Consider the following 19,600-nt stretch of genomic DNA (forward strand, 5'->3'; position numbering starts at 1 on the left):
ACAAGTATTTCCGTAGTGAATATTATAAATTTAAAAGTATTCCCCGTAGTGAATATTATAAATTTACAAGTATTCCCCGCAGTGAATATTATAAATGGTATGTATTCATACTAGATTTTCTGAAACAGAAATCTGAATTATTACAGGCATTTGTTGTTTTTTTTCAAATAATATATCATCATATACTTTTATATCTTTGAATCAAGTGTGTATCCTTTTTTTTAACGTCTTCCATTTGAAATAATTTTACTTTTGCAATGTTCACTGTGTGCGCGTATGAAAGTTTGCTTATGTATTTTGTCCGTAAATACATTACAAGCTAACAGTTTCTCTTCAGTATGTTTTTTTTTTCCTGAACAGTACATTATTCAATAGAGCAGAGTTTATTTTTTTAACTGATCAGAGGGTTTCATTCTTTCGTTATTTTGCTCATAGTTTTGATTTTATGCAGTGTTGGCATCACTGTATATTATTTACCTTTGATGTCAATACCCACCATTATATTTTGCAATATATTAACCTTTGTAATTGTACTAGTTATATCTTTAGATTCAAAATAGTGTGACCACCTGGCTCGCTGTTGTTGTTATGATAATGTTTACACCTTTTTTTATTTCTTAGTTGCACTGCCAAGTCTGCCATGATCCACAGTTCCTGATATTGTTGATCTAAACTCTTTGTCAGATTGTTTGTATATATTGAGTTGATCTGGTCATTTTGAGTGGATGCATAAAGTGTAGTAATTCCATATTATAGGAAAGAAGATAGTTTCGCTACTTACATCTGTCTCATTGAAATTGATATATTGTACATCATTGTTTTGATTTACATTACTCTCCCTGTGATGTACATTATTATCTTGTTTTCCAGTCCCCGCTAGTACAGCGGTATGTCTACGGATTTACAACGCTAAAATCAAGGGTTCGATTCCCCTCGGTGGGCTCACCAGATAGCCCACTGTGGCTTTGCTATAAGAAAAACAAACACATCTGTTTTCCAGAAGAACTATCATCATGATGTGTCTCCGATCTTATAGACTGTAAGTCTGTGTTTTCTTCTTGTGTACTTGGAATATTGTTGTTTACAGACTAATTAGCTATAAGGTTATGCACTTCTGACTGTTTATCTTCTTCTAGTACATTTGTTTTTCGTTGGATGATTCTTTCTTCTGAACTTTGTGGCTCAGATGTCATAAACACTTCTACTGATATCACAGCAGTGGTTATTCCTTTCTTGACAATGAAGAAACCTAACCACATGGTCAAAATGAAACAAAAATCACTAAGATTTCAGTTTCAGATTAGAGTGGTTCTGAAGGCGATATTTTTGGTGGTGGTAGAGAAAACAAAAGAAAAGCATTCTTTTCTGATGTCTCTAATGGTCTTCTAGAAAGCTCAAAAGATAATTTTCAATTTGACCGTGTGGTTGAGTTTCTTCATTGTCAAGAAAGGAATAACCATTTTCATTAAATACACTTTCATAAGTTAATTCATTATTACCAGATATTTGTTGAGTCGTTTCTTTGTTAGAACTGACACTAGGATCAACGTGAGAATCGTTTTCTGAAGCTACTGGAAGACCATCAGTCATCAGGAGAGAATGTTTCACCTCCTTTTTTCTGATTCACCACTCAAAATATTTTCAGATCCATTCACTCTTGAAACTGGAACCTTAGTGACATTCACATCGTTGACAGTAATCTTATTAACATCTTGCAAAACAAGCTGTACTGTATCATTTGCATCTTGAATTACGTCTTGAGTTTCAGGTTTTTTAGGTCCATAAACATCTTGAACCAAAAGCTGTTCAGATTTATTTTCATCTTGATATGCAGATTCTGTTGCATCTTGAACTATAGGTCTTTGAGATTTCTCCATATTTTGAACTGCAAGCTGAACAGGTTCATCTTCGTCTGGAACTACGAGTTGCATAATATCTCCTATATCTTGAACTACAGGTTGTTTAGGTTCTTCTGCATCTTGTACAGTATCGTTCACCTTTTCAACTAAAGGCTTTATATTATCCCTCACATCTTCATTTACAAGCTCACCTACATGTAGGGAAAGGTTCATCTGTATTTTGAACTACAGGGTATTTAGGTTTATTTGTACATTACAGGTTATACAGGTTTTTCTTCATTCTGACCAACTTCTTGTTTCATGAAGTCATGTTCACTCTCTACAGCTACAGTTTTAATTTCATCAGATATTTGTTACATATAATCTTCATTCTGTGACTTGACATCATGTAGCTGTTGAACGTTGGAGTATTTGATCAGTGAAGTTGGTACTGGAATGAAACAAATATTTATCAAATTCAGATTGTTATAGAATGTATCATATAAAATACTTGTTAAGTACAATACTAAATTTAATCAGATTTGATATTTCATGCATGCTAAAATATCTTTATAGTTATTTTATCAACCATATTTTATACAACAATCTAATAAAAAATGACGATGGAGAGAATCATTTATTGAAAACTTTTTTCCTTTATCAACATATTGATTGATAATTAATGTGTAAATACTGTTTTACTTGCAAATGCAGCATTTATTTTTCCTACTCAAAATGTACAAAAATTAATGTTATTATTACTATATTCCAAAAAATATAGAATACGAATCTGATGATTCAAGTCCTGAGCACAATTTGTACAACAACAACAAAAAAAAACACGCACTCTGTACTTTGGATCTGTGACCGCGATATAAAAGTGACTCTCAGAAACTTAAACAACGGGAAAACAACCAGTTAGCAACATCTTTCTTCGCACATGTATGTTAAAATTTAATTTTCATTCTTATAATGTATCAATAGCTAACACAATTTCAACTGTGCGTTTTAACTTGGATGCATTGAAGATCAGCCTGCCATTGTATTATTTAGATGTAAGGTGGGTCAATATCCGCAGCTAAAAATTTTTTTAATAATACAATTGATGTTATAAGTAAATGGCTAATGCTAGAACTTACGTTTTGGCCAGAGAGCAGCTTAAAATGAGTCTTCTTACGTCTTTTAGCTCAGTTTTAGATATATGCTACTGTTTCTGTTTAAGTATAGCGTTAGTATTAAATTTGGTTATTAGAAGTGATAGTTTATCACAGGTTTGGTTACGTGACTGTATACGAATCACACGTTATATAGTTCAAGTGTTGTGAATTGGTACTTCTTGTATTATTGCGTCACGTTACTAGTACCCTTTAGGTCTTCTCGTTGTTTTGATAATATATTACAATATATGTAATAAATAATATTACATCATAATATTCGTAACTTGTAGAAAGTTCTAAACCTCGATTAGGCCATAAATACACGTGCAAAATATAGTTTGAATAAGTCATACAAAGATAGAGAGTTAGTCAGTTAAATTGACAGATAGAGCTGGAGTGTGTGTTTATTCGTTTAGCAATAAAAAGCGTATAGTGGCGCTTATTTTGAAGTGAAAATATCGCATATTTTGACAACAGAGTAGAAAAAAATAAGTTGTATTTTAAATTATGTTCTAAAGTAAATGAACAAACCTGTGTAGATTTTTAAAGAAATTAGATAATTATTTAAAAGACTGGATACAACTATGGCAACCAACAGTGTAATATAAATGAAATTATAACCAATTGTATCATAACAACAGTGCATAGGAAAATAATTCGCCTTGTCAATTATGTTCTGACGTAACTGAACCAGCTTGTACAGATTTTGGTGAAAAGAGACGATTATATAAAGTTCTGGCCACAACTGTGGTGATTTACTATGTAATAAATGATTGTATATATATATATATGGCTTTTTTGAATATACTTATTTAATCAAGTGGACTGTGTGCTGTTTTTTATTGTTGAAATTGTTCGCTAACAAGTCACATACGCCTAAGGAAAAACAATTTTGTCTACACTAGCAAGAAAGAATACAAACATATTACCAGTATAAACACCAGAATGTTACGAACTATCTAATAAGGTGCCGTATTCTGAATCCACCTGAGGTTTTGATGTTGTTAGAACGCATGTAGAAAGAGTAATGTTGTGTTAATCAGATAACCTGGACAAACCTATTCCTATAGTTAAAATTGTCCAAGCTTTTGTGCCTTAACCAAAGTTCGTTCTTCATTTGTGTCATTTAAGTAGAAACAGACAAATATGTGACCTTCGGACATGTTCATCTCACGACGCATGCGATGACTAAGGCTAGCAAATGAGATGTTTCAGCCGACAAAATGTGGGACACGACTGTGTAAGTCAAGTATCTCAGCTGATAAAATAATAAGATTTGAAACAACTTCACACCATATAGATAAATCGTTTATTCTTATTCTACCTAATTTGATTATTTTGCTAATATATAAGAACTATATTTCTGTATTAAAAAAGATGGATTTTAATATATTCACAAGGAGAAATATGTAATTAATATGTATGATCGCAGGGTGGTAATAACCAAGTAAAAATAGTTGCAGCAACAGAATTTAACATCAAGTTGGATACTTACAAGACAGTGAGCAGTTTTCATAATTAGAACAACATTCTCCATCCAGGTACTCTGGTTCAGAGGCAGTGCGGAAGCTGCAATTAACCAATGAACAGTGGAGAGTATTACCATCACAAAAGCACTTGTAACACGGGTTCTCGAGGTTAGGTATGTTGTCTCCGTTATTGTAAAACAATCTGCTGTGCTTGCACGCTGGAAAAGAAGAAACTAGCTGGTAGGTCTAAGTGGCTTTTTTAATGTATTATATTTCGGTTCAGTTACAATGAAATAAATGTTTGCTTTATTGTATTAAAACTACTATTTTAATAGAAAAAACACTATTAAAAGTCTGGTTTAATATATAATAGTTAGTGCAATAGATGAAACCACCTATCACTGTTTGCTGTATATTTTGAATAATTTCTCTTCCAGTACAATAAGGATTCTCAAAGCTCTAAGTCGAAGAGGCTAAAGTGTGAAACACATCTAACTACATTAAGCAAACTATTTATTTTATACGTGGAGTAATTAATCGAAATGCTTTAAATGTGTTATATAATATTTGAATTTCTGTAGATAAATGATATTAGAAAAAACACGTAGGTTCAATAAGTCTTGATAGTAATTAATAAAAATCCTATAACCCGAACGCTTTCGAAAGGTGAACCTTTCTTCTTCATGGGCAATCTGAGAGTGTATCTATGACTAAAGTTGATGTTGTAAAGATTTTGTTTGTTCAGATTGTGTTTAATATTTTTAACTAAATATTATTTATATGAACTATTATAGAAAATATAGTTATATACAATTATTAAACAGTACTTAACAAACCAGTTACCTACCATAGTTCAAAGACTTTTTGGATATACAGTACTGTCTGTGACCTATTGCAGCTAAAGAAATATTGAATGTTGAAAAACTTGTAAAATAGTTATCACGGTTATAGACATCCCAAATGTTCTCATATTGAATGTAAGAAAGAAAAAACGATGTGGTAGATGTTCCAAGTTTTGTATAATCTACTTAGATACATGATGGATATTGTGTATTACTTATCACATTTGAAAATATGATAGATATTATCCTTTATCACAGTAAAATATGAGAGTAATAAGGTGTATTATATATATGTAAAAAACGGCTGGTTTGGGTTGAGAAAATTTTTTATGCAGAGGAGCGAACAACATTTCGACCCCCTTCAAACATGTGGTCAGCTTTCGGTCAGTTACCTCTTTCTTTCTTTGTGAACCTGACGATGACCAAAGAAGGTCGAAACGTTGTTCGCTCCTCTGCATAAAAAATGTTCTCAATCCAAACCAGCCGTTTTTACATATATATTTTTCTCTACAAGTAGGTTTTTCGTCACCACTGAGGCTTTTGGTTTGCTACAATTAGTATACTATAAACCTTGGAAGCAGTAATTGCGATAAACGCTTATTAATGGGAAAAATGTTTGTTTGGTGACGAGGATTTGAACACATAACCCTCAGAATGCAAATCGAGCGCCCTAACCACCAGGCCATGCCAGGCCTTTACGATGTAATGTTTTTAAAACATACAAGTTTTATTAACGGCGTAGTATCTCGCTTTTTAAAGGGTTCAACACCTGCTCAGAGAAAATAAAACAAACAAGGAGCCAAATTTACAAGTGAAACTTAATCATTTTTTTTTTATAAACTGAATAGTCAGTATACTCAATTTATAATGAAAAGTTTCACAGCAAATGTAACATTTCAATAACACAGATTATACATATGAAGCTTTAACAATACAATTATCTTATACATGTAATAGTTTCATAAATAATAGATTTTATACATCTAGAATATATAAGCTACAGATCTTGTAAACTAAACACTAATAATGAAAATATGTCCTATACATACAAGTTTGAGAAAACACGTTATGTTCATGTGACACTTTTACTAGTCACCCGGACTTACACATGTAACACTGAAAATACAATACACACAAATATACATGTATAGGTCTTTTGCTCATGACAATTATCAAAATGTTAAATTTTTCTTTGTACGAAAATTATTTGGTAAATGCTCAAGAAAGATTAAAATAAAACACTGATTTAAACATAACCCTCAAAAATAAAGCCTACAGCGTTATTACAGTTCATCTCATAATTTTCTGTCATATTCTGATAGTATATTTTCTATTGCAAAACGCTTCGCCGTAAGACTATCATATCAAAAGCATAAAACACCTTCCTGCTTCCTTTTTATAGGCTATGTAGTATACGAAAACGACGGTTTCCCAGTGTCCATTACAACAATCTAGTCGCACAGAAATAAACAATCTCAGCAACTTGACTGGAATGTTTTCATACGGAATAGCATAAATATCCATTTCATTTTTCAGCTGCTTATTAAGATATATGTGTTGTTTTGTTGTTTATAATTAAACACAAAGCTTCATAATGCGCTGCATGTCCTCTGCTCACCACGAGTATCGAAACACGATTTCTAGCGCTGTAAGTTCGCAGACATATCGCTGTGCCATTCAACCATATATGATGGTTGAATGGATATTTTGTGAAAACTACTTATATTTAAGTGACGTGTGTTACTTTTTCAGATGGAAATCCTTCTTGATTGTGTTGTATACTGGTGCCTTGGCTTGTGGATAGATTTTACTACTAGTGTTTGTGTTCGTGAATTACCACATTTTACAAGATGTCACACTTTTCTCATCATTCCTGTGGCATGATTTGTTGTACGTCTCATTCTGGATGATTCTGATACACTAAAATGATCCATATTCCTTTGTTTTCAGGTACAATTAAGAACCAAGAATATCTTCACTTTGAAATTTTAAACGTTATATCTGAACACGTTTTGTAGTCTGACTAAATGAATATTTTGTATCAGAAAGGCTAGTTAGATACCCTTTCGAAAAGCGATCTGTTTTCAGTCATATCAACTACCTAATAAATGGCCGACAATGACAAAATACAGTCCTGATACATTCGGTTCCGCCAAGATTTTACATCGGCTGTGATTCTCGCGTGAATTTCTAATTTGATTATTCGATGTTGCTTTTTAATATAACGTACTCTATGGCTTGAATAAGCACAGACCATTTTTTTTTTTTATATAAGAGAAAGATATTACTTTGAACTTTCATAATGCTTGTTTGTTTTTTAAATTTTGCGCAAAGCTACTAGAGGGTTATCTGCGTTAGTCATCACCACCCACCACCAACTGTTGGGCTACCCTTTTACCAACGAATAGTGGGATTAACTGTCATATTATAACACTCCCACGGCGGAAAGGGCGAGCATGATTGGTGCGACGGGGATTCGAACCTGCGACCCTCAGACTACGAGTCGAACGCCTTAACCCACCTGGCCATGCCGGGCCTTCATAATGCTATATGTTGTTTATTACAAAATATAATTAACATAAATAAAATAACAACTCTATCTCAAGGATGTATAAAAGTTCACTCTTTACGCTGATAGCAAACTCGAAGACTCATAATTAGTTGTCAATGTGAATAATGAACTTTAATGTTCATAAGCACGTACAGACAACGCAGTAAGTTACCAAAGAAGGGTACGCAATCTTTAAAATAGAAAGTACTTATCTGCAGTGTAGTTTTCATTGTAATATTTCTTTTTAGATCCTAAAAGGAGCAAATCTCCAACTATTTATGGTGTTTTTTTTTCTGATTTCGCTCTGTAATCATAAAAAAACCCAAAAATCTTCCGTTCTTTTATTGCAGTAAAATACCAGGAAGGCTATTTTGGAATGTTAGTAAGGTTCCTCTTTTTGTGGTATACGTTTTATTCCAAACAATGGGCCAAGCATAGTTTGCAATTCATTGCTACAAAAGGCGCTTCTCAGTATAAGGCCAAGGATGTGCTCTAAGTGTGACGGTTAAAGTTCGCTATTCAATCAGACAACAGTATCCAAAGTGTTGGTGGTGAGTACTATTTACTATTTTTTTGCCTTCTAATGAATAAATTATTTGTTGGTACAGAAATTACCTTTTTTTCTCTCTGCAAGAATTAAGATATTGTCCATGATTAAGATGTTGGAACTCGTAATATAGAGTGACTTTACTACACACACAAATTCAAAATTAGGGACAGCTATGAGCAGACAGTCACAGTACAATTCTTTTTTATTCACAATTCTTAAACTAATCGTCATTCCAAAGCTACATTACATTATAATATAATACATGTCTGTTCTAAAAGTAAGTACCTTGTTTTAAATGTATCAGGAATGCTTGAAATATATTAATTGTTTTCAAAATAACCATACACTGCTTTAGAAGTATTTAGGGTGTTCCAAAAATATCTACTTAGTTTCCAAAATAATCATACTGTTACAGAAACATATAATGTATTCCAGAAATAACTAAACTGTTTTAGAAGTGTCCGGAATATTCTAGAAGCATCTATATTATTTACGAAATAATTAAGCAATTTCAGAAATATGCAATCTGTTCCAGAAATACTAAAATTGTTTTAGAAGTGTCCGTATTATTTGAGAAATATCTATATGTGTAATAACCACATTCCTTAAGAAATGCGGATTCTAGAAGTAACTAAGTTGCTTTTGAGATACCAAATTTATGTTATACATAGTTAAATAGTTTCGAAATTTGATAGTTTAAATATCAATGTTACTGTTATATAACTTCTTTTCTTCTCTCTCTAAAATATCAAGATTAATGTGTATTTTTAGACTGTGTAGAAATCCAACACTGGTCAGTTTTAAATAGAGTAATATTTTACTTTCTTAATTACTGTCTATTATAGACTCTGTGGGCAATAGAAACCTGGAAGTAAATCTCAGAGAGTTGGTCTAACTTTCCCATGGAGTGGCTTTAGTAACTTTCATGTGAATGGTAAAGCTAGAAGTTGATTGATGTTTATTTTACTGTACAATAAGTTGTTAGTCTCGTCAGAACGTACATTATTGTGCAATCGAACAATGTAACTAAACAATGATATAAACAATTAAATAACACTGGGTTGTGTGTTCTAAACCAACGGTCGTCGAGTAGTTTTGTGCGAAATTAAAAAAAAACGAACTTTTTTCTTTAGCTGTAGTTTTCAAGTGACTATTCTTCTTACACACGTACACCAAAAAAAAAGAAAAAAGATTAACTTCCGTCTTTTATGGTAAGTCGTCTTTTAGTATTTTACTTCTCCGTGACCTCAGAAAACCTCGTCTGATGTCTTCAAACAGATTTAAGTTTTGTTATGATGATAATTCTCCCAGAAAATTAAGAGAAGAAGAGGACGAACTTTCCATTTTTGGATGACGTCTTTTCAGGTGCAGTTTCGCACGAATAGCGTGACGAGATTGTCTAAAATGACGTCTATTACTTTACTAAATAATACAATGTTTTAAAAATGAGAAAACTGAGAAATCAAAAGCATATAATAAAGCATAAAACATTATTAGAATGTGTATCTCTTTAAAAATTTGTGCTGGGAATTCCCCCCCTGCAAATAATATAGAATCGTCTTGCTGTCATTAATAAACAATGTAGCAAATGCTACTTACTGTCATCACCAACAGAAATATGCACTTGGTTTACATTTTATGTGGCATAAGAAAGAACTCAAACAACGAATATTCTTACAGAAAAAATAATATAGATGCTTGTTATACAATTACAGTAACGTCATACCCAGAGACAACATTTTGATTTATGGTTGTGTCTATTATAAATATCTTCAAATCTGGTATTTATTTTCCCCCATGATAGATATGGGTAATGTTTTAACATGGCAAAGGCTGGTCCGATGGTAGGCAGAGCTTTGTATTTCGGAAATGGTAGCCATTGGTGGTATGTGAAAGGTTAGTACCAACTGGCTTTCGTCTCTCTAATGAGTAGTTCATAATTGCCGATGGCAGCAGGTGCCCTTATTGACTTTTTCATAAACATAAATATGTTAACACATAATATTTTCTAATACTTCGAGTGTGGGTGGCTAATGTAGTTCTTTGAACACGTAGTATTACAGCTCAGCAGAGTATGCCTGTAACAACAGGAAGCTTCCAAGTATACTTTAACAACCTCGTGTGAAGTTTACCTTAAATCTAAAACCAACATCAGTAACCAACTATTTTGATAGGATCGTAAATGTACCATTATATACAACTTCCGGTGATTCGACACAAATCTTGCAAGCTTATAATGCTAAAATTCTTGGTTCGATCCCTGTGGTGGGTACGACAGAGGTAGCTCATTTTGCATTTTTGTGGTTAATATCAAGTCAAACTAATATATAAAACAACTAAATATCTACGCTAAAATCAAATTTTGCTATTATTCGAAATAAGGTAGAAATTGATATAATATTTAGATTGAAAACACTTTATAATTGACAATTACTTAGTTGTATTTACACATCTATCGTCTTAATATTATTCTGAAATTGAAGTGATAAGGTTCACTTTCAATTATTCAATTTAATATCGTGATCAAATTTACAGCAGAAATGTTTAATTTAGAATTATTAAGCATTTTAAACTGCGGCGATTTAGTCCATAGTTTTGTTTTTTTGTTGTTGATAAGGATAAAGACAAAATGAGCTATTTGTACTCTATTTACAACAAGTATCGAAACTCGGTGTTTAGCGTTATAAGCGTTATTTTTAAATACTTGGAAACAAAAACCAATTATACTTAAAGTCGGTCACGATATTAAACTAACGTAATGTTTACCATTAATATTACACCTGAATTCGAAATAAATTAATAATTCTAATATATAGCTTTAAGGAAAAATTTAAAGCCATTAATAACAATAGTATACATTTTAACATTCATGTTAAATTTCATGTCTTTAGCTTCTAAGATATATTACTCACCAGTACCATTACATTTATTAGCACCCTTTTTACTTTATGAATCCCATACTTATTCACATCACCAACTTGATTGTTTTGTGACCATAGTAAAAGTAATAAGCGTAATGCCAAAGAACTGATGATCGCATTGTAGAAACCCACAAAACACTTTGGAATATGATTTACTAAATTCCTGAAGTTAATACTGTTGTTTTTTTTATCTTTTATTATGGAGGTTATATGAAATGTTTCTCATTATATCTCTTCAGTATGTCTTACAAACTGTAAAATAAAATGTAAACTAATATATCAATATATTTCAAATACACATACAAGTTGTTTGAACTTCTTGTTCCTACACTAACTTTTACCTAAAGCATTACTAAACAATACTGTGAAAAAGTGTTAGAACAAGGGAATGCTTTGTCATTCATTTTATTTTATGGGACTAATTCTTCCATACCATTACAAAATAAAAAAAAACAACCATAGTAATGCTTTACTGATCCCCGTTAATAATTAAATGAAACAGGGTAAGAATACTTATCATTTTTTAGAATTTCCGTAAACTTGTATCAAAGGCATGTCATAAGAACTCTGATTGCATGAACATACTGATCAAATTTAGGGTCTGAAATAACTGTCGTGGAACCCTCCTCCCCACATAGTGTATTAACTACATAGAAAAAAGCTAGCAAAGATTTGGCATATGATACCGTTATATGCTGGAAAAATTAAATTTAATAGCACTCCACCCTAAATCTTGATATAGATAATATTTAACAGTATATATTTAATTTTGTTGTCATACCACAGCCCAAAAAGCGTAGAGATCTCGCACAAAGCCTTACTTGATCCTGGTTGAACTCTTCGACAAATTGCAGCGAATTTGAAATTCTCTCAAAACACTGACAAGTGTATTTTAGATCGTAAGTCTGACAGAGGTAAATTAGTAAATCGGAAAGGAAGAGGTAGAACACCTAAACTTTATGAAACTGATGTTAAGTATCTTCGTTTATGTAGCCTTCGGGACAGAAGGAAGACCGCCACTGATCTCAAGCTTAGATAAACGACCATTACAGAATGTAAATTTCAACACTGCAATAATGCTTCACTTTTCTCTGTTGAAAATTGAATGAACTAGGGTAAGAATACTTAATACTTCTGAGAATGGCATAAAAGTGACCAGATCTATAATATCAAAAAGACTACACGAGAATGGAACATGTGGTTGAGTAGCAGTTAAAAAACATTTACTTTAATCTCCAAATTATATATTTAAAAACGGCTTCTATAAGTATAGAAAGCATTAGTAGAGGAGCGAACAACGTTTCGACTTTCTTCGGTCATCGTCAGGTTCACAATAATACACTCAATTACATAACAGCCTTCAAACATGTGGTCAGCTACTGGTCAGTAACCCTTTCTTTCTTTGTGAACCTGACGATGACCGAAGAAGGTCGAAACGTTGTTCGCTTTTATACGAGTGCTTTCTCTACCCATACCAACCGTTTTTAAATAGATAATTTTCTCTACAAGTAGTTTTCTCGTCAGACGTATACTCCGCAGACAGTACATACAAAATCGCAACCCCACACTTAAAACACAGATCAACACTATAAGGAATAAGATACGACATTTAATCCGACAACAAAAACAAGAAAACTGGGACACCTTCTGTTCAGAACTAAATCACAAAACTGATCCAATACAATTTTGGACACACTTAAAAAGACTTACGAATACAGGAACAACAAACACAGTATTCCCACCACTTGAACTGGATGGAGAAACAGCGTACACTAACATAGAAAAAGCTGAGATATTTAAAAAAACACACCTAGAAAACACGTTCAAGACACATCATGAACCAGACTTGAACAGATATTTCTATAATACAGTTAATAACTTTATTGATCACAACAAAAGCATTTACACACCAATATTTCCAGTCAACACTATTATACATCAAGAGAAAACAAAAGACTGGAGCACTCATCAACTGATTAAAGATATCATTGTAACGGAAGTCGTAACTGCTATTAACAACACAAGAAACAAAGCCCCTGGAGAAGATGGTATTCAAGCTATCCTCCTAAAACACGGCACTCAGAAATTATATGAACACTTAACAGCTTTATTTAATCTATCATTATCAGCTGGATATATCCCCGTTTCTTGGAAGGAAGCAATAATATTAATGTTCCAGAAAGAAGGAAAGCCAGCGAAAAACCAAACAACTACCGCCCGATTAGCTTAACCAGTTGTATTGGCAAAGTATTAGAGAGGATAATTAATAATCGTCTCTCAGTATACTTAGAATAAAATTCAAAATTACCAGAAATTCAAAACGGATTTCGAAAATACCGCCAAACTTCAGACCACCTGATTCGGCTTACAGAATCAATTAGTGACAGCTTTAACAAAAACGAATGCACTGTAGCTTGCTTTCTCGATATTGAGAAAGCTTTTGACACAGTGTGGCATAATGGTTTGTGTCATAGGTTACATGAAATGGCTTTACCCCAGGAAACTATTCGTTGGCTGTCCAACTTTCTGGAAAACCGAAAGTGCAAAGTAAATGTGAATGGGGCCTACTCAGGGTCCTTTTCACCCGAAGCAGGAATTCCGCAGGGAGGGGTTGTTAGCCCTATATTATTTATCATGTATGTGAGTAATATGCCTCTGTCGGACCTAAATTTAGGTTTTGCATCACAGTTTGCTGACGATGTAGCAGTCTGGAAAAGTGCCCCCACTCCTTCAATTGCAGCAACAAACCTACAACCAGTTATAAATAACATCGAAAAATACTGCCAGAAATACAGAATTAAAATCAATATTCCGAAAACCCAAGTGATATTATTCAGCAGACTCAATAAGCTGAAAAAAGATCCACCAAAGTTCTACATGAATGGATCACTTTTACTGACTGCTACTTCTGCTAAATTTCTAGGTCTAACTTACGATTCAAAATAACGTGGTTACCGCATATTAAAAATATACTGAAACGAATCTAGAAAAGAGCAAACTATGCAAGAAGTATTTCACGTAAAAACCAAGGAACATCACCAGACAATATACTTAAAATCTACAAACGTACGTTAGACCCATAATAGAATATGCATCACCTGCCTGGATTAACATAGCACCCAAACATTTACAGAAACTTAACGGATACAAAATTCAGTTCTAACTTCGGCATATAAAGTACCACGTAGCACTTCATCCACATTCATGCACAAGTATGCAAACATAGACACAATATCTGAAAGACTCTTGCATAATTCTCTAAAATATTTCAATAAGAATTGGCATAAGAATGACTTAATCTGTGATCTCGACAGTTCTAAATAACGTGCGTCACGTACATGATGTAAATAGTCCTAAATTCCTCTCCCCCTTTTAACATGTATTTAAGGAATGTCGCACAAGCTGGCCACCTTGCACTAGACACTTAATCCTTGTTTTTCTTTTATTGATCCTAAATTTTCTCATAATTTTTTTTTCAATTTTATTGTTTCTACTAGTAGTAGTAGCATTTTCTCCATGGAGAAAAGCAACATAAGAAGAAAAAGGAGAAAAATACAAAAATATATATATATATTAAATGAAAATAAATAAAAATATATATATATATGAAAAATACAAAAAAATCAAAATGAAAATTAGAAATAAGAAAAAAAATACAGAAAATATATTAAAATAAAAAAAAGAAATAATTAAAGGAAAAAAAAACCTTTTCTTGTGCGTCCATGCATGGACTGTGCCCTGAAATGGGCCTGAGTACGGTGTTATACTTTTACTCTGGCCCAAAACTACAATAAAACAAATCCCTGAACGACAGACGCTATCAACGTTCGGGAGGGAGGAAGAGATCTAATGTACCTGACCCTTCTGGGTATTTAACATCAATACCCAAATACCCACTCAGCGAGACTCGACTCGTCTTTCTACGTCCGGCGGAAAAAAAGGGTAAAAGATACTTACCATGTGGGAAGGGGAGTAAGAGGCAGTGTGATGATTTAGGCGACACGAAATATTTGCAAGATAGATAGATTAATGAACCAGCCTAAATAGCATCAGGTATTGATCCATAATTGTATACCCAGTGTTTTGTGTATTATAGTAAAGAGTACTACTAGCAAGAAGATAATGAAATGAAACACTCATCCAACCTTTGTAGAAATTATTTATCTAAGAAAGAAACTGCTGGAGTCATTCAAATGATTGAATGGTCCTCACAGAACCCCGATCTCAATCCAATTGAGCAGATCCGGATTTGATAGATCAAAAACTTAAATATAGTATGCTACAAAATAGGAATGTGCTACAGAAATTTGGAGTAAAATCACAAAGGACACTTTGATTAAATATGTTGCAACAATGCTTGAAAGACTGTCTGTAGTTATTAAAGTAAAAGGGAGGCACACAAAATATTAACTGTTTGGTGAACTCAAGAACTTCCACTGTATTTTGTAATATTAAATAAGAAGATTAATGAAATTCTTATGTTTCACCTGTAATTTACTTCCTATTGTTTTTTAAAAGTAGCCTGAAGAATAATTTTTTACTTTGTTTGCATTATTATTAGTTAGTTTTCCTCAATTTTCAAATATTTTTTTCACATTATTACTTCAGTATTACATAATGATGGCATCCTATGCAGGTTTTTTTGTGTCACCATCCTCATTCGCTTTTATCTTGGGAAACAGCTATTGTTTAATTTGCAAGCCTGCAGAAAGCCACCATTGATTAACTACATACATATAAATTGACATTGTTTGTCCGTGAACTCCTTCCCACAGTTCGAATTTCCTGTCAGGCAAATTCGGGATCGCTAGATGGGGATTCTTTTCTATATGGTGAACCTTCTTACCAAAAGAGGCTGATACATGCCCGGAAAATCACCATATTAGTGATTTGTGGGTTGTCAGGGTCATTAAACTCGAACCTGGCATCAGATGTTGTGTTCAGGGCTCCCTTAGGTTCCCGGTGGTACCATGTTTGAACTGTCCATGCTCTCATTAACAAGTTAGCGGGGCCAAATGTAGCAGATATGCTCAGAATTCACGGGTGGATGGCCTAACGGCGCCTCCACTGGAAGTAGTTGGCCTCTTCATGATTCATATTGAAGTCTCATTGAACCATGTAAGACAGCACAAGTATTTTAAGCTAATTTATATATTAAAATATAATACATTATTCTTCATGTTTGGTTCGCTTTTCGAATTTCACGCTAAGCAGCACGAGGGCTATCTGCGCTAGCCGTCCCTAATTTAGTAGTGTAAGACCAGAGGGAAGGCAGTTAGTCATCACTACCCAGGCCAACTCTTGAGCTACTATTTTACGAACGAATAGTAGGATTGACCACCAAATTATAACGCTCCCACAGCTGCAAAAGGCGAGCAAGGTTGCTAAAATCAATACTAACTCATTTAATTCATTACAGTTTAATACCTAATACCACCTTTCATTCTCTCAATATGGCCCGGTATGGCTAGGTGATTAAGGCGCTCGACTCGTCATCAGAGGGTCTCGGGTTCGAATTCCTGTCGCACCAAACATGCTAGTTCCTTCAGCCGTGGGTACGTTATAATGTGACGGTCAATCTTACTATTCGTTGGTAAAAGAGTAGCACAAAACTTGGCGGTTGGTGGTGATAACTGGGCTGCCTTCAAAAACGAACCAAAAACAAACAAATCGCTCAATATATATTACTTTTTAATAACTAATATCAATACTAATTCAACTAATATGTTAATATTTAATTTCTAATATCTCTGCTAAGTCATTTGTCTTCCAGTGGGCCAGCGGTAAGTTTACGAACTTACAACGCTATAATCGGGCGATTGATTCTCCGCGATGGACACGGTATGCCGCACAGTGAACTTACAACGCTAGGAACCACGTTTCGATACCAATCGTGAGAAAAGCATAGATAACCTATTTCGTAGCTTTGTGCTTATTACGAACAAACAAAGGTCACAGCAGATAGCCCAATGTGGCTTGCTCCCAATCATAGAACTTAATTCATTTAATTTGTTTATTGTATCTTACACTCTAGGAAATATATTTCATATTTAATAACTTCGATTTTGTTACCATCAAAATATATCAACTCAACCATTTTTGGGTTTGTTTTTTTTTAGAATACAGTAATTTATTCATTGGAATTAACAATGTATTCTGTTACTGATTAAATCTCTCAAGCATATATTTAAATTGCTCTGTATTTTCATGCGATCTATGTGATTAAAACAAACACTTCGGCTATGATGTTCAAAGAATTAATTGGATGCAGTATTTACGATGAATTATCTGATCACTAGTGACTCAGCCTAAAGTTTAGCTCTAAAGTTTGGGGTTTGATCGATGCTGATGGTATTGCAAGATAGCTTATTGTGTAGCCGTGCGCTGTCGTCTTTTGAATTTCTGCAATATGATTGGTTATTATGGGTGAAATAAATTCATCAAATCAAAGAAGCATGTCTTCTCAATTTTTGCTAATGGCGATATAAATTCGTTAACATTAAAAACCATATAATCCATGGCTTATATGGTTAAAGGGAAAAGGTACAAATAAGAATAAAATATCCAAATTTCAATCTCTTATTTGTACGTAAGTTATATGCTAAAAAAGGAAAAGTCAGAGGATTATAAGGTTTACTATCTCAGTTTAAGCATTATCTTATATAAAAACATCTTTACCTTGGACGTCAGTATAGGGTAAGAAAATCTTGTGAATTTTTTTTCTAATACACCTTCTGAAACAAACGCCCAAAATGTTTGGGATTAACGTTAAAAGTTAAAAAAAAAAGGAAAAAGAAGAAGAAATAAGCAATACGTTTCAGTCATCCATACGAAGATGATCTAGAAGAACAACCAAAGTTTAAAAGCAATAACTAGGAGATTCTCGTCTGATGCCCTCTTGAGTCGTTAGTTGCCTCCTTTGCTTTCACTGTCCGGTTCTTTCAGTACGTCTGATGTTACTGATCAGGTTTCACATAAAATACTTTTCATGTAGACAAAACCAGTCAGTGCATGTTTTTGGCTTTTATTAGACAACTGGTTGAGTATAAACTTTTGTACCTAGCGGCAAAAGTGGAACATAACTTTTACTGGACTTGAACTTGGCTGGTGGGTTTGATATTATCATATTTTAAAATTTTACAATTAAACAATACTTATAAACAAATATGGCGCGCGTTGAGAGAGTTTGAAAAAAAACAGAGAAGTAGCATATTTTATTTTCTTAGCTCAAATGAAAACATTCTTTATGACTATTTGAAAGCACTCCACAGATTCTATTATTAAAACAGTATTTAATTTATACATTTCTTTATTTCAGATTATTTCTGTATTTTATAAAGAAAAATGCAGAGAAAAATGTTTTCGACTTCGAGACGCGGACTTTTCATTATGTGTGGAAGCCCGTAGAGATAAAGAAGTTTCATCATTTTTCATGACCTGGCAGTACGTGAGTTCGAAATCCCATCTATGAACATGCTCGTTCTTTCAGCCGTAGAGCGTTAACATGTTACGTTCAATCCCATTTTTCGTTGGTAAAGAGCGGCCTAATCCTTCACTTAAATTAGGAAGATTTAGCAAATCTTTGGACAGATTTCAACAAAAACAAACAAGATAAAGTTAATTTTATATCGACAATCTTGTCAATATGGTCAGTAAACTTGATTGTTATGTTATTTACGATCATAGACATTTTTCAGACTGAACCCCAGTCTCCATTAAACAAAGTTTAAAAATAATATATATGCTCCTTTTTTACGTGGAGATTATTGAAGTAATAAAAAATGCGATTACAAGTTATATTTGATAAAAAATATACACTTGTGTGAATCATTTTCAAGCTGTCTGACTATGTTTAATAAAAACTACGCTTATGCCAGCCATTTCATGTTGGACAATTATATTTAATAAAAATGCATGTTCATTTGAATAATGTTGAAGTTGACTAGTGATGCGTAATAAACATGTTCGTTCACGTGAATCATGTTGATATTTGCCGGTTATATTTATTAAAAATGTGAATACGTTTGTAGCATGTTTTGTTCAGCTGAAGACGATGAATAAGGGTAACTCAAGTAAACATCTTAGTTTTGTCAGCTATTTCTCTTAAAATTCACACACTAGATTTCAAAACACTGATGATGTTGAGGTGAAGGAGCATCACTTTTTTGCGGGGCTCGGCATGGTCAAGTGGTTAAGGGTGCGGCTCATAAACTAAGGGTCACGGGTTCGAACCCTAGTCGCACCAAACGTGCTCGCACTTTCAACCGTGGGG

At 33.2% G+C, this 19,600-nt stretch overlaps 1 protein-coding gene and 1 long non-coding RNA gene across 3 annotated transcripts; one reads left to right on the plus strand and one right to left on the minus strand.

Moving 5' to 3' along the window:
• Positions 1 to 332: 332 nt before the first annotated feature.
• Positions 333 to 3,360, minus strand: LOC143244771 (uncharacterized). The gene is made up of 2 exons (XM_076490067.1): positions 2,978 to 3,360; positions 333 to 2,289 (listed from the first exon to the last, which is right to left on the minus strand). Exon 2 carries the CDS (start codon positions 2,070 to 2,072, stop codon positions 1,605 to 1,607), a length of 468 nt encoding a protein of 155 aa, XP_076346182.1. The 5' UTR covers positions 2,073 to 2,289; positions 2,978 to 3,360; the 3' UTR covers positions 333 to 1,604.
• LOC143244772 (uncharacterized) lies at positions 2,719 to 19,219 on the plus strand. Of its 2 annotated transcripts, none has more exons than XR_013025315.1 (4): positions 2,719 to 2,898; positions 4,537 to 4,704; positions 8,208 to 8,408; positions 18,647 to 19,219. It is a non-coding gene; the product is annotated as an uncharacterized LOC143244772 (long non-coding RNA). The 2 variants fall into 2 exon arrangements; XR_013025314.1 differs by lacking the exon at positions 18,647 to 19,219 and adding an exon at positions 9,253 to 9,486 and having other exon boundaries at positions 2,720 to 2,898.
• Positions 19,220 to 19,600: the final 381 nt, after the last annotated feature.

The sequence above is a fragment of the Tachypleus tridentatus genome, chromosome 2 (assembly GCF_004210375.1).
Source record: "Tachypleus tridentatus isolate NWPU-2018 chromosome 2, ASM421037v1, whole genome shotgun sequence".
Classification (NCBI taxonomy): domain Eukaryota; kingdom Metazoa; phylum Arthropoda; class Merostomata; order Xiphosura; family Limulidae; genus Tachypleus; species Tachypleus tridentatus.

Excerpts from the sequence above, each read along its gene's own strand:
- LOC143244771 (XM_076490067.1), bottom strand. The coding sequence starts at position 2,072 with ATGAACCTTTCCCTACATGTAGGTGAGCTTGTAAATGAAGATGTGAGG.